The following is a 15,000-nucleotide window of genomic DNA, read 5'->3' on the forward strand; positions in this document are numbered from 1 at the left end:
GGTCACATGGTCAAAGGTCAAGGGTCAAACTGGACATAGGAATATACTGTCCGTTAAATATCTCGAGAACCCTTTGCTTGACAGACATCAAACTTGATACACTGGTACATCTTCAAGAGAAGATGACCCCTATTGGTTTTGAGGTCACATGGTCAAAGGTCAAGGGTCAAACTTGACATGGGAATATAATGTCTGCTCAGTATCTTGAGAACCCTTTTCTTGACAGACATCAAACTTAGTACACTGATACGACTTCAGGAGAAGATGACCACTATTGATTTTGAGGTCACATGGTCAAAGGTCAAGGGTCACACTAGACAGGAATATACTGTCCGTTCAATATTTTGAGAACCCTTCGCTTGACAGACATCAAACTTGGTACACTGGTACATCTTCAGGAGAAAATTACCCCTATTGATTTTCAGATCACATGGTCAAAGGTCAAGGGTCAAACTGGACATTGGAATATACTGTCTGCTCCATATCTTGAGAACTCTTTGCTTGACAGACATTAAACTTGGTACACTGGTACATCTTCAGGAGAAGATGACACCTATTGATTTTGAGGTCGCGTGGTCAAAGGTCAAGGGTTAAACTGTACATGGGAATATACTGTCCGCTCAATATCTTGAGAACTCTTTGCTTGACAGACATCAAACTTGGTACACTGGTACATCTTCAGGAGAAGATGACTACTAATTATTTTATGGTCAAAAGTCAAGGGTCAAATTGGACATAGGAATATACTGTCCGTTCAATATCTTGAGAACCCTTTGCTTGACGGAAATCAAACTTGGTACACTGGTACATCTTCAGGAGTTGATGACCCCTATTGATTTTTAGGTCACATGGTCAATCCACTCTTGACATAGGAAGATATTGTCTGCTCAATATTTTGAATTGATGATACTACTCTCAATTAAATGATGTGTGTGTGTATAACCCTTTTCAATTTTGCACCATGGGGGGCATATGTGTTTTACAAACATCTCTTGTTTTTTTTAAAAATCACAAATTGATGTAAATGTTTATTCTTTGACATCTTCGTGTTAATAACATACGTTATGCAGACCAATTGTCTCCTAACATGCATTTATTCCATTTTGCGTTCACACTTGCCTGAATCGGCATAATAGATGTCAAAGGTCTCTGAAGTCATGATACATGTATCTATTTTGTGGTTTGCAAAACTTTCTCCCTCTGGAAATGCACTGACAATTCTTAATGACATAAACAGTGATTAAAAGCTTTTGACAGAAAGTATCCTTGTCTTGATAAAAATTTTAGCCTCCATGAAATGTAATGTTTTTACAGTAATTTAATTTTTTAAAGTTTTCTAACGTTTTTAGGACAGAGAAGAAGAATTGAGAATTCGAACTCTTGAAATGAGAAGAAGGGAGAGGGAAAAACGACATAGAGAATTAGAGGACAACCCAAACAGTGACTCGGATGAGAGAAATAACAGTCCTCAAATAGTAAAGAGAAGCCCTAGTCCAAAGCACAAGTCTCCTAAACCTGAGAGAAGGAGAAGTCCTCAGGTAGAACGTCGTAGAAGTCCATTAATTGAACGTAGGAGGAGTCCATTACAGGATCGTAGAAGGAGTCCCACTTCTGACAGGAAGAAAAGTCCAATTAGAGAGCGTCGCCGCAATTCCCCGGACAGGGGGAGGAATCAGTACTTGGACAGGAGACGTAGTCCAGGCCATGAAAGACGAGGGGGAGATAGATATCGAAGTCCAGTGAGGGGGAGGCGTGACAGAAGTCCTAGAAATTACAGACACAGGTCAAATTTCATTAAGAATCTATTGATGTCAATTAAGTTATCAATTGAAAAGGAAAACTCAACTGATTTGATTTCAATAAATATAGTTTTAAAAAAATACTGTATAAAGTGAAACATATGTTTTGAATTGTAGATCGCGTTCAAGGTCACGATCACCAGACAGAAGACCAAGACTAGTAAATTACTGAGATATAAGAAATTAATATGATCGAGATGTTTAAATAAATTGCTTTGTGATTGGATGCAAGGATTTTACAGCGACTGAAAGATGGTTACCTGAATATCTGTTCGTGTTTTATGTGATCTTAAAACACCACCGGAAGCATATTTCTCAACAGACATTTTTTCCTCAATCAATTAAATGTTCCTAGAAATGCAGACCATCATTGTACATCTTTCATTGTTAATGGTCTAGACATTAATGTGTATTGTATATATTATAAAATGAGGGGAAAAGTTGGTTATATGCTTGATAAAAATGAAATTGTTATTACTGTAGAGGCAAGTACATGTAGCAACTATATTTTATTGGAAGGTTGTTTGATATAAACAGTAAAACCTAAAACATTTAATAGTGTTAGTTTACATGTGTTTATGAAGTAGAATAAATGCAGATGGGCTCCTTACCAGTCCAATATCGACTTAGAATATAATGGGAGACTTGCATGAAGTTTGTCTTTGCCTGTCCAAAACCTTAAGTAATGTTCAACAAACTTGACAGCTAGAAATTTATACCTATGAATAGAGGGCCACACAATTTCTATACTCCCAGTTTGCTTCAAGGTTGTATGCAATATTTCTTGACATTTTTCCAAAAATTATGTTTTCATCTCTATATGATTTACCTCTCCCACCCTTTCCCCCACCCCCCAGGGGAGAAACAAGATAGAATACAAATGAATTGTAACGGAAAATGTTGCGAAAAATAATACAGTTGGAAAAACGTTGCATATGACGTACTGCAAACTCGCAACATTGGACCTTTAAAAGGCTTGTGACTTTGCAGAATTCGTATATTATACCCCACGCAACGAAGTTTCAGAGGTTGTAATGTGACTCGTCAGTCTCTTTCTTGTCGGTACAACTCCTCTGAGACCACTCATCAGAATTTTGTGAAACTTTGTAGTTATTAAGGACACGCCGTGTAGATGTGCATATTCCCAGGAAATTCTGATTCAGTAAATTTTCTGGGAGTTATGCCTCTTTTGAACTTGGACGTTCTGTTTTATTAGTTTAACTCCTCTGAGACTGTTCAACAGAATTTCGTGAAAGTCTGTAGTTTCACTGTGTAGATGTGCATATTCCCAGGAAATTCTGATTCAACAATTTTTTGGGAGTTATGCCCCTTTTGAACTTTGAATTTCGAGCCCATTCGTCCTGTTCTTGTCAGCACAACTCCTCTGAGACCGCACAACAGAATTTCATGGAGCATTATAGCCAATAAGGACACACTGTAGATGTGCATATTCCCAGGAAATTCTAATTCAATAATTTTTCTGGGAACTTATATTTCGAACCCAGCTGTCCTGTTTTTGTAGTGATGCTTTGCATTACCATTCAATATGCGAGGCATTGCCATGCAATGGTGGAGCTTGCTCGCTTTTTCTTTCACTATGAAAGTCCGTGACGCAATTTCGGAGAAAACTTTGTAAAATGTTCAAAGAACTACCCAAAATATTCAATCTGAATCAACATAGAATTCGTAAAATAATGAAATGGCTGTGGTTCAGACGAGGATTTATTAATATCCGAATATACCGTCCAAAAAACATTGCACTGTCACATCATTGATGACGTAAACCACAATGCTGGTACAGTATGCTGACTACCGGAAACCCTCGATGATATCCGAAATTTGAGTTCACAGAATTCGCTCTGTAAAATCAATATTGGTCACCGTGATTGAGAGAGAAAAGCGCCCAATAACAACTTCGGGGATACTTCGATCTTTTCCCGGCATATCGGCTTAATCGAGAAAATTAAACTTGAAGACTTGCTCGACATATCGATGAGGACTATCAATATTTCTTGTCCCAACACTTGTGTCATTAATATGCCACCTTAGATTTTGTTTGTTTTACATCTATTCGAGAATATTTCACTCATATTGAGACGTCACCAGTTGTAGATGAAGTACTATCGTTCCAGTAACAGCGATCGAGGCTTCTCACGAAGCGGGCTTTACTTTTGTTCTCGGTAACCAATAACTTAGAAAGAATGGCATAGTGTGGTCATCTAAACTCACTTTTATTCAAACCATACGGCCAATCGTTAAGTGAGATTTGCACGCGCGGTCAAACGAAGTGACACACATACGATATAGAACGATAAATTGCCGCAAAATTTTAGACCTATACTTAGCGCACAGCATTCCTAAAATATGCCTTAGGAGTCTGGCCGATTCTTAGGATGGTCTTAAGATGGATAGGGCTATCCTAATTAGGATAGACTTGAGAGAGATTAATTCTTAAGAATTGTAACATTACAGACCAATGAACAATTATATTAGTGATTAATACAACTGTTTTAATGACTTGTAAAATTGCATAAAAGATAAAGAAGCAAATATAAAATTTGATTTTTAAAAGACAATTTCTTGAATAAGACGCACAAACACCAGGGAGAGGCCCGAGGAATGAAACCCTTACTACTCCCATCACCACAAGACTACAATATTATGCATAATTCGAAGAAATCTCCCGATCACTTTTTAATTTAAAATTGGTTACAACATGTATAGGTACAAAATGTATATAGAAAACGAGTTTGATAATTCTACCTGAAATGGGTTTTTTTTTTTTCGATTTACATACATGTATACTATGTGTTCATTGGTGGATGGTGACTTGATTTTAACATGAGTACAATATATTGCTCCAACAATGTTTAGCAAATGAGAAAGTTTATGAATATATATTGGTTTAGCTGCAATAATGTAGCCCTCTCTGATTTTTTTTTTTTTTTTTTTTTTTAGGGAGAGGGCTACAACTCCTTAGGATCTCCGTAATGGTGCAAATGCGGGAGTGATTCACTCCCGCAACATTTGCGCTCATTCTAAACATTTCCTGACTTTCTTTACGTAAATAAAATGATATTCTATGTTTCTTAGTCAATATATAAATTTACAACCTGCAACTTAAGATTTGTGAAGCTCTATTCTACCGTTTTCAACAATTTCGATAAATTCCAATTTCTCGATTCATACTTGTGCGCCATGTTTGATGTACTGAAGTTTCAACTTCCGATTGTCAAGTCATTTGCATATGCCATATAAGGTAGTATTTACATCAATGGACAAGTATGGAGGCGAAAGCTATTTCGTCGGTATTGAAAAGGTTTGAATTTAATATCAAGTTAAAAACCGAACAGCAGAGTGTAAATTCTTTCTGCAACAATATGATTTTCCTTTCTTTGTCGAAGTGGCTCGAGTAACTACATTTTCACGCTGATTGTCAATGTTTAGGTTTTTCATTAGATCCACCTACGAGATCTCGTGATAACAAGCATGGCGGAGCAGACGAAGAATTTTGCATGCTGTGCATTGTATTTAATGAAAAACACCTTTATTAGACATACCCGAGCACAAAGTTGGTACTCCTTTTGGTGTTAACAACATTTGGGACTAATACAAAGAGTTTATTATCGGTTATTCATAAAATTATTTTGCACCATTACGGAGATCCTATGGAATTGTAGCCCTATCCCGAAAACGTCAGAATTAAAAAAAATTGGATAGGGCTACATTATTGCAGCTAATATTGGTTTGATTCTGTGACATCAACTGATATACATGTATTTATGTAATGTTTGAAAATTCCGACTAAGTAATTTGTAACATCAATAATAGCATAGTGTTTTGTCTTGAAATATTGTGGATGTCTGCGACGCTCTCTTGAAATCTTTCACTGGCTTAAAATCGTAGAGCGACTATTATTTGGAGAGACTGGAAGTGAATGTGACCTCATTGTTGGCCGGTGAAGGTTGTTTTCAAACAAAGCACATATATTATGGGTCATTGGCTGCGTTAGTCGGTATATTTACTCGCGATATTCTGGTCATCTAAGTGGCAAGTGCATGTAATCTAATTATAAATGATTGTCGTGATCTCTTAAGATACATAGTTTCTCCGGATTCTCCTTCTCACTTACACAGATAGGCGGCAGCCATATTCAAGCATAAACAAAATTAAGACATATCTTTAAGTTTATCTGAGGAGGGTTTAGTGATGTCTTGAGGAGAAATCTTAGGATATATATCTTGAGTTAAAGGGACTGATTCACTATTTCCTCCCAAATTTTGTTTTTTACTTTAAATGATCAAAATCGACAGTCTAATATGTTTAGAAGGTTGCACAAAAAAATTAAGGTTATTCATCATGACAGAGGCTCATTATAGAGAATTTATTATTTGTTTTGAAAACAAAGATTGAGGTGTGTTATTGTTTACGATGTTTTCAAAATAAATGGATATTGATCCAAGTTTATTATATATAATATATATATATATATATATATATCACATTTCAAGTATACTTTAGGTAAAATGTGTCATTTAAAAGTTAAAATTTGTGATTGTACAGAATGAAGATGCTTTGAATTACAAAATTAATGTTTCACAGGTTTGTTTACATAAAAAGACTCGAGTCTTTGTTTACATAACACAGAACCAAAGCTAAAGTATTGCTCTTATCATTGTATTCAGACGGTCCAAATTTTGGTTGTCAACATTAAATGAGCTATATTTTTAATTTTTAACATTAAAAATGAAAAATATTTCTTTTGAAAAACGTGAACCAGTCCCTTTAAGACAGATTCAATGGCCTTATTTTGGGTTAAGATACAACCCAAGTACATGCTTATTGTAACAGGAAGGGAGAGAATGCAACGGACCAGACAGGGATTCGAACCCGGGTCTGGTCCGTTGCATTTTCTCCCTGTTACAGTATTCAAAGATATGTCTTAGTCCCAAGATGGCTTCGATAGCAGTGAGGGCTTTTTAACGCGCCGTTTCTTAGGTACATATCCGAAAGACCCATGTTCTCACATAGTTTCTTAGCATTATATAGCATTTGGCGAAGGAGCATTGATAACTATGTTTACGTCTTAGGTTTGGCCGCCATGGCATTCATGAACGGAGATCGAATTCGCGACCTCCCGATCACGAAGCGAACACACTACCACTGTGCTACCGTGATCGATATAGAATTGTATCTTGCTCTGTTGAAGGAGGAAGAACACACCCGAGAAATCTGATGTAGATGGAAAGTGGAGGATACATGTACATACAATAATATTTTGAAATTGAAATTAGTTAACCTACTGAACTACCCAGCTACACAATTAGTTAACCTACTGAACTACCCAGCTACACAATTAGTTAACCTACTGAACTACCCAGCTACACAATTAGTTAACCTACTGAACTACCCGGCTACACAATTAGTTAACCTACTGAACTACCCGGCTACACATTAGTTAACCTACTGAACTACCCGGCTACACAATTAGTTAACCTACTGAACTACCCGGCTACACAATTAGTTAACCTACTGAACTACCCAGCTACACAATTAGTTAACCTACTGAACTACCCAGCTACACAATTAGTTAACCTACTGAACTACCCATGCAGCTACACAATTAGTTAACCTACTGAACTACCCGGCTACATAATTAGTTAACCTACTGAACTACCCAGCTACACAATTAGTTAACCTACTGAACTACCCGGCTACACAATTAGTTAACCTACTGAACTACCCAGCTACACAATTAGTTAACCTACTGAACTACCCGGCTACATAATTAGTTAACCTACTGAACTACCCAGCTACACAATTAGTTAACCTACTGAACTACCCGGCTACACAATTAGTTAACCTACTGAACTACCCAGCTACACAATTAGATACAAGCATTGTTGGTGTTCTTATTTCCATTCATGTTTCAGAAGAAAGGAAGCCATTATGACGATTTGGTTTTCCTCCTTAATATATGGTGTTGTATTGCATTCTCTACTCTGTTTACTTGGATCGTCGGTATTGCAATGTTGACAGTTTGTGTTGTTGACATTAATTATCGTGTCTACACCGTCAGTGTAACGATGTTGACGGTTATATTTTGTCCACATCGTCGGCATTACAATGTTAAATATAACGATGTTGACGGTTATATTTTGTCTACATCGTCGGCATTACAATGTTAAATATAACGATGTTGACGGTTATATTTTGTCCACATCTTCGGCATTACAATGTTAAATATAACGATGTTGACGGTTATATTTTGTCCACATCGTCGGCATTACAATGTTAAATATAGCGATGTTGACGGTTATATTTTGTCTACATCGTCGGCATTACAATGTTAAATATAACGATGTTGACGGTTATATTTTGTCCACATCGTCGGCATTACAATGTTAAATATAGCGATGTTGACGGTTATATTTTGTCTACATCGTCGGCATTACAATGTTAAATATAACGATGTTGACGGTAATATTTTGTCCACATCGTCGGCATTACAATGTTAAATAGAACGATGTTGACGGTAATATTTTGTCCACATCGTCGGCATTACAATGCTAAATAGAACGATGTTGACGGTAATATTTTGTCCACATCGTCGGCATTACATTGACATTAACATTGTGTCTACATCGTCGGCATAACAGAGTCGACATTAATATCATGTCTACTTCGTCGGCATTACTATGTGGACATTAATATCAAACGGCAGATGCATAAGGCGAATAAGCAAGATAGGATAAGCAATGTAAGTGGAAGAAATTGCAGACATTGATGTTGAAATCAAAGAGACACTGGAGATACTTTGGTCATGTGCTATGACTAGATATAGAGAATATAGCGAGAAGAGTGATCAAATGGACGCCACCTGGAAAGAGAAAGCCTAGAAGACCAAAGCGCACATGGAGGAGGACAACTGAAACGGAAGTGCAGGGAAACGGTTATGACTGAAACAACATCACCAGAGTTCTGAATGGAGAGACCTTGTTGCCGCCTTATGTGCAGAAATGCATGAAGAGGATTAAGTAAGATAACATTAACAGTATGTCTACATCATCGGTATTACAGTATCGAGTTTACATCGCCCGTATGGCAATGTCGACATTATTATTATTTCTACATTGTAACGTTTGTATTACAGTGTCGACATTGATATCGGAGTTATGTTTTGTTGAAAAATAGAAAACATTGCGTCTACATCGAAAAGTCTTGCTGTAACGTATCATTGGGTCAAATACTGTTTCAAACCAATTCAGATGACTACGGATTACTAGTACTCCGTTTACCTGATCAAGATGTAGGGCTCGCAACGGGTGACAGTCGACAGGGGGTGCTTACTCCTCCTATGCACCTGATCCAACCTCTGGTATGTCCAGGGTTCCGTGTTTGTCATACTCTTAGTTTTGTATTCTTTATGAGTTTAATCGCTGTTCATTGTCTTCACCTTTCATTTACTATTGTGTCTACATCATTTCCTATACTCTTCCATATACCCGTTCGCATTGACGTAATTCCAAAATAAGAAATTGTATCTAATTAATGTCAACATCGTACCTCATACCCTGTGCATCGTTCATTTTTTCCCCTTTGGTATATCTAGAAACCTTTCACGTGGGGAGGAGCGTACTTTTCACCTGGGGCTTGCGAGGATGGCCTTTTATTTTCGAAAATACCTGAAGGTATAAATTGTGACCCTTCACGATGGCTTACTTCATGAAGTGCGTTAGCGCTTTAGGTAAGGTATACAGGCGTAAAGCGTTGCAGTTCATACTTGTTGTATTTTCAAAATCAAATTTGTTTTTGTTAGCTCACTTGTGCTGTTCTGATTACTTTCTTTCTGTCTTACCGTAAACTGTTCACATTTTCATCATCTGCTTCAGAACCACTGGGCCAATTTTAATTAAATTTTGGTACAAATCATCCATGGGTGAAGGAAATTCAAGTTTGTTATAAAAAGGGCCAGGTCCCCTTCAAAGGGGAGATAATCACGAAAATGCAAAAATATGGTGGAGTCATTTAAGGTGGGGTCACAATAGGGGATCAAATTTTACATGCGAATATACATGTATAGAGAAAATATTTGAAGAACCACTGGGTCAGAAAGGCTGAAATTAACAAGAAACTTTTCTGACATAGTGCAGATTCAAGTTTATTGAAATAATGGCCCCTTGGGTTAGGATGGAGCCACAATAAGGGACCAAAGTTTTACTAGCAAATATATAGGGAAAATCTTAGAAATAAATTTCCTAAGAAACACTAAGTCAGAATTTTTTTTAATTTACATGAAAGCTTCCTGATATAGAGTAGATCCAAGTTTGTGCAAATCATGGTCCTTTGGGGTAGGGTGAGGCCACAATAGGGGATCAAAGTTTTACATTTACAGTCAGCATTTCGCAAATTCTAGGGTCGTTATAATGATCTAGTTTGCCAATACATTGGGTCAAATGCTGTCTGACATGTTTTATACCAATTGTTAGGCCGTTCTTGGCACACTAATTTTGACTACGGATTACTCTGTTTACCTAATCAAGATATAGGGCTCACGGTGGGTGTGACCGGGAATGTTTACTCCTCCTAGACACCTGGTCCCATGCACCTCTGGTATATCCTAATGCCTAACTCTCTATTCTGCTTATAGGAGTTATGAGATTGATCACTGTTCGTTATCTTCGCCTTTCATTCAGATATATATATATATATATATATATATATATTTATATGAAAAATCTTTAAAAATATCTCTTGAACTATATAAGCTACGACTTACATATTGCGTTATACATTCTTATGGCAAGACCTTTCGGTGTGTGATCTTGTGACCTTGACCTGGAGGTAAAAATTTGACCTATTCAATATGTCCTGAACTATTTAAGGTACATCTTTCATATCTTGTATATACATTTCTTATGGCAAGACCTTTCATTTCATATAATGGTCATTTACCTTGTGACCTTAACTTTGGAGTTTGACCTACTTTTAATAAAACTTAACCTATTAAATATATCCGGAACTATTTCAGGTAGAGATTTTGTATATAGATTCTTTATGGCAAGACCTTGTGAGACAATGGTGTTTGATGTTGTGACCTTGGAGTTTCGTCCTACCTTGTAAAAAAAAAAAACCATGTCCTATTCAATATCTCCTGAACTAGTTAAGGTACTGTAGCGCTGTCATATTTTGTATATTGATTCTTTATGACAAGACCTTGTTATACTTTGGTGTTTGACCTTGTGAGTTTCACTTGAAAGTTTGACCTACTTTTGATATTAAAAAAAAATCTGACCTATTCAATATCTCCTGAACTATTTAAGATAAAGCTTTCATGTTTTGTACATAGATTTCTTATGGCAAGGTATTCATATCATACTATGACCTTGTGGCCTTGGTCTTATTCAGAACAGCAAGATCATGCTAGTCACATTGGTGTTGAGGCATCTCTGTGTTATGTGAAATCATTTTCAGTTATTTTGTGATCCTTTGGAACTAGGCTGGGGTCAAAATGTTTTGATGGGATTAAAGATAGATAAAACAATCTATTAGAAATATCAACACCTGAACAACGGCAGGGCCAAGGTGACTCAGGTGAGTGATCATGATATGACCCATGGGCCTCTTGTTATATTGACATTCCACTTATATTTCTGTCTGAATTCCCAACTGTTAGAATAGACATACTATATTTATCAAGATCCATACATGCTTTGTTCACAACTGCAACGCATTCATGAGAAAATTGCAATCGTTACAATTTGTAAAGATGGCAAAGGCACAAACATTGAAAATGTAAATAATTCTAATGAAATTGTTTTCAACTATTCAAAACGATATCAGGTACGCGGGTGCTTAAGGCTAGATATGAGACCTTGCAATGAAAAATTCTGAATTTTAATATTTGCAGAGCAACACAAAGAGAGTCCTTCAAAAATGCAATAAAGCAGTGTTCAGCCGGACCACTGATTGAGCTGATTAGACGGGCGAATTAATGACACACTCTTTATTTTAAATTTTCCTTTCTTTAACAAACTTAATATCTATATTTCGTATTTGATAAACATGTAGGTTTTTTATATAAGGTTGAACGGTTTTGCTTATGTGTTGTTTTACGTCCCGTCGAGAATCTGTCACTCAAAAAAAACACCCCAAAAAACAAAAAACGTCACCAGCACTTTGTGAGCGTTCTTTGTCATGACTACGCCTACCTGCCGTAGCCTCGGTCTCGTTCAAAGACCCGCGATTAACGTAGTCTAGGTCACCTACACGTTTGTCAATGCAGTGTTCTACGAGACAAAGTGGGAAGTCAAACGGCTTGCGTGACCTAGGCTACGATTAACGAGGAAATATTATTCAGTTCCTTGTTTTAGGCCTTTGGTATGGCACGGTCAGAGTTCGAACCCACAACCTTCTACCGTAGAATAATATTTTTATCGAGACGGTAAGCTACATTGGAACAGGAAATATTTATCCAACAATATAAAGTTATCCAGGGATAAAATTTCCCGGTACGTATGCTAACGTAAATATCTTCCTTTGTTGAAAGAAAAATGAATACCTCATTTAAATACTTTCTTTTGTCATAGTTATTTTAGACTGCTTGCAGATAGGTACATTACGCACTTTTTCATGCACTTTGAAAAAAAAATCTAGTTCACATTGTAATTCAAAGAATAATTAACTCTTGCATTTAGGGATGTGGGGCTATAGACAGCAAAAGGTGGATAACTGTCGTAAGAAAATTAGGAAAAGTTTGAGCATCGCATCTATGTGTGTGCCGTTAGGAAAATCTGTCGGATTAAACTATGTATGTGCTGTATCCAGCTCCTGAATAGATGACGGTACAGGTGGTGCTCTACAGAAATACCGATCTCGTCAGTCACAGTTGAAGTCTTCACATTGAAAGACCCAGGCTGTGGCAGCGTGATGGGAGCTGGCTGGAAATCAGAGCCAGGTTGGAAGCTATCAGCAGACGAGAAATTTGTAAGATACGTGTATGCCGACACACCGTCCTGAGGAAGTTCCGGTTGTAGAATTTGATGGGTGGAATCAACACGACACCAGCAGCGACTATGAAGTGATGGCCCAGCTTGTCAACACCATGGACATGAAGTATATATGTAGGTTTGAATCCATCTTACCTATAACTTTGATACTAATGCAACAGGAAGAAAACACCCAAGAACTGCTGCAATTGTTAATTTCATTGTATGGTGTAATTATATGTATGCCGATTTCCCATTCCATTACCTTTCATAAAATGCAGAATGTATCCTAAACTTGTCATATTAGATGTGGACTTCTTATATTGTAATTGTATAACATTCTCTAGATAATTGACATGCGATACCAGTCGAAGGGTCAGTGTCTGTTAAAAGAATTATATTCTTCTCACACAGCTGCTGATGAGCATAAAATGAAATTGTAAGTCGTCAAATTCGCATAATTACATATGATGTCCTTTCTGGCATTTCAAATTAAAGATTTAAACACTATTCAAATCGACCGAAGACAAACCACACCAGTGCCTTGCATTATCATTTCCTTAACGAAACAATGACCACGTTAGAGTTGTTTTCGCCCTTTTTACAAGTAAACCACAAAATGACACGGGCCCCGGCCTGATCTTACAGCCGTACTGTGTGATCTGGAGCTGACACTTCGTCTTATTGTGGCGCCATCTCAGAACTAATTAAAATAAAACCTACCTGGACGTCCATCTTAATACTTCAAATAATAAAAAAGGTCTACGCACACAGATTTGTCACGAAAATGACCTCAATTTTTGCAACAATAACTGATAAAGGGAATTCATCATAAAATTCCAATTTAATGTTTTGGTCCTTCTTCACATTATTTAGGTTCCTGTAGCGGACTATACGCTTCTGAATAATTTATGAAAACAAAAGATCAAAAGAAAATCCATTTTATTGATGAGGTAAAGGAAGTCGGACATGCAAAATGAATATGAATTCATCATTTAATTGATACAATCAAAGGACGTACAACTACTGCAGGATGGAGTTCTTAAACTCGAATCTCCTGTACATTAATTCGAATTAATTGAACACATTCCACAATCTATTATTGTATATATCTTTTTTCTGTAATTTGCGGTTTCTAACTTTTTGAAGTATACTTTGATTTGCATACATGTGTGAGAAAAACATGAAAGCTATCGTATTCAATGACATAAAACAAAACAATTTAAATCTGCAAACCACAGACGCCTGTATGATTCGAAGGGAAATATCATTGAATTGTCCACTTTTCAACTGGTCAGTCCAACTTCCTCTGGAATGAATAGTTAGGGAGCGTGTCGATCCACAGCGGGGATATTTAACGCACCTGTGGATTGGTTGTTTGTGTGTAAAGTGAACATCTAGCAACACTGATTGAAATATCTATTCTACGAAAACATAAGAGGGTTCAAGTCATTTGCAATAGAAAATTAATCAGATAAATAATCTAATTATATCGGCTGCTAATAAAGACTTCTTAGTGCTGTCAGCGTGTTTGTAATTCACGTCCACATTTTCTCGCCACTTCAAAGAAGACCCTCAATCATCTGTATGTTAATGAATAAATCTTGAATTTCATATTATTGTTAGTGTCAAGTTTAAGACAAAGAATTTTGATTTGCACATAAATAAAGGGTTAGTTAGCTTGTCACGCCGGCGTGTGATGGATTGAATTGAATTTATATGAAACTGATAAACATTTATCCTGTGTAACATGTACTATGCGTATGAAATAATACTCTGAAGGAAAATACATTTTTTGGGAGAGAAAACAAAATTGCTCACTTTGATGAGCCAGGGATCTTTACTCAAGCCAGCGGCATTTCTTTGGTGTGAAATATGGCACCGCAGTTTGTCTTATTCTTCAGAATTATCGATAATAATCTTATATTTCTGACTCTTACCGGGCACAAACTGAATAAATGAACAATCATCTATGTCGTAATGAAATGTAAGGGCGCCCGTGTTCAGTTTCTCGCCGAGTTGATTTGATTTGTCACATTTTTCCAAATGTCGTTCAGTTTTAGTCCTTTCCCCACGAGTCTTTCATTAAAGAATTACACTCCACGGTTTTAATATGAACAAGATTAACAAGACTCATTCTGAAGCCTACATTGCCCTACGCTTCTCTTATTCTGGAAATAACTCTCACTTGAATTCGATTTGTGAGATGAATC

At 36.7% G+C, this 15,000-nt stretch overlaps 1 protein-coding gene and 1 long non-coding RNA gene across 4 annotated transcripts in view; both read left to right on the forward strand.

The window, feature by feature from the left end:
• LOC125649318 (CLK4-associating serine/arginine rich protein-like) overlaps positions 1-2,355 on the forward strand; it is a 30,240-nt gene extending 27,885 nt beyond the window's left edge. The window contains exons 19-20 of one of the 3 annotated variants that reach the window (XM_048876762.2): positions 1,350-1,783; positions 1,917-2,355. In XM_048876762.2, the coding sequence (XP_048732719.1) occupies positions 1,350-1,783; positions 1,917-1,971 (489 nt within the window). In that variant the 3' untranslated portion in view covers positions 1,972-2,355. Of the gene's footprint in view, positions 1-1,349 lie in introns of all 3 variants that reach the window. The other 2 variants (XR_007360664.2, XM_056165929.1) reach the window with 2 other exon arrangements.
• Positions 2,356-12,080: 9,725 nt separating this feature from the next.
• LOC130054879 (uncharacterized) lies at positions 12,081-13,081 on the forward strand. Its single transcript, XR_008803212.1, has 2 exons — positions 12,081-12,310; positions 12,497-13,081. It is a non-coding gene; the product is annotated as an uncharacterized LOC130054879 (long non-coding RNA).
• Positions 13,082-15,000: the final 1,919 nt, after the last annotated feature.

The sequence above is a fragment of the Ostrea edulis genome, chromosome 5 (genome assembly GCF_947568905.1).
Source record: "Ostrea edulis chromosome 5, xbOstEdul1.1, whole genome shotgun sequence".
NCBI lineage: Eukaryota > Metazoa > Mollusca > Bivalvia > Ostreida > Ostreidae > Ostrea > Ostrea edulis.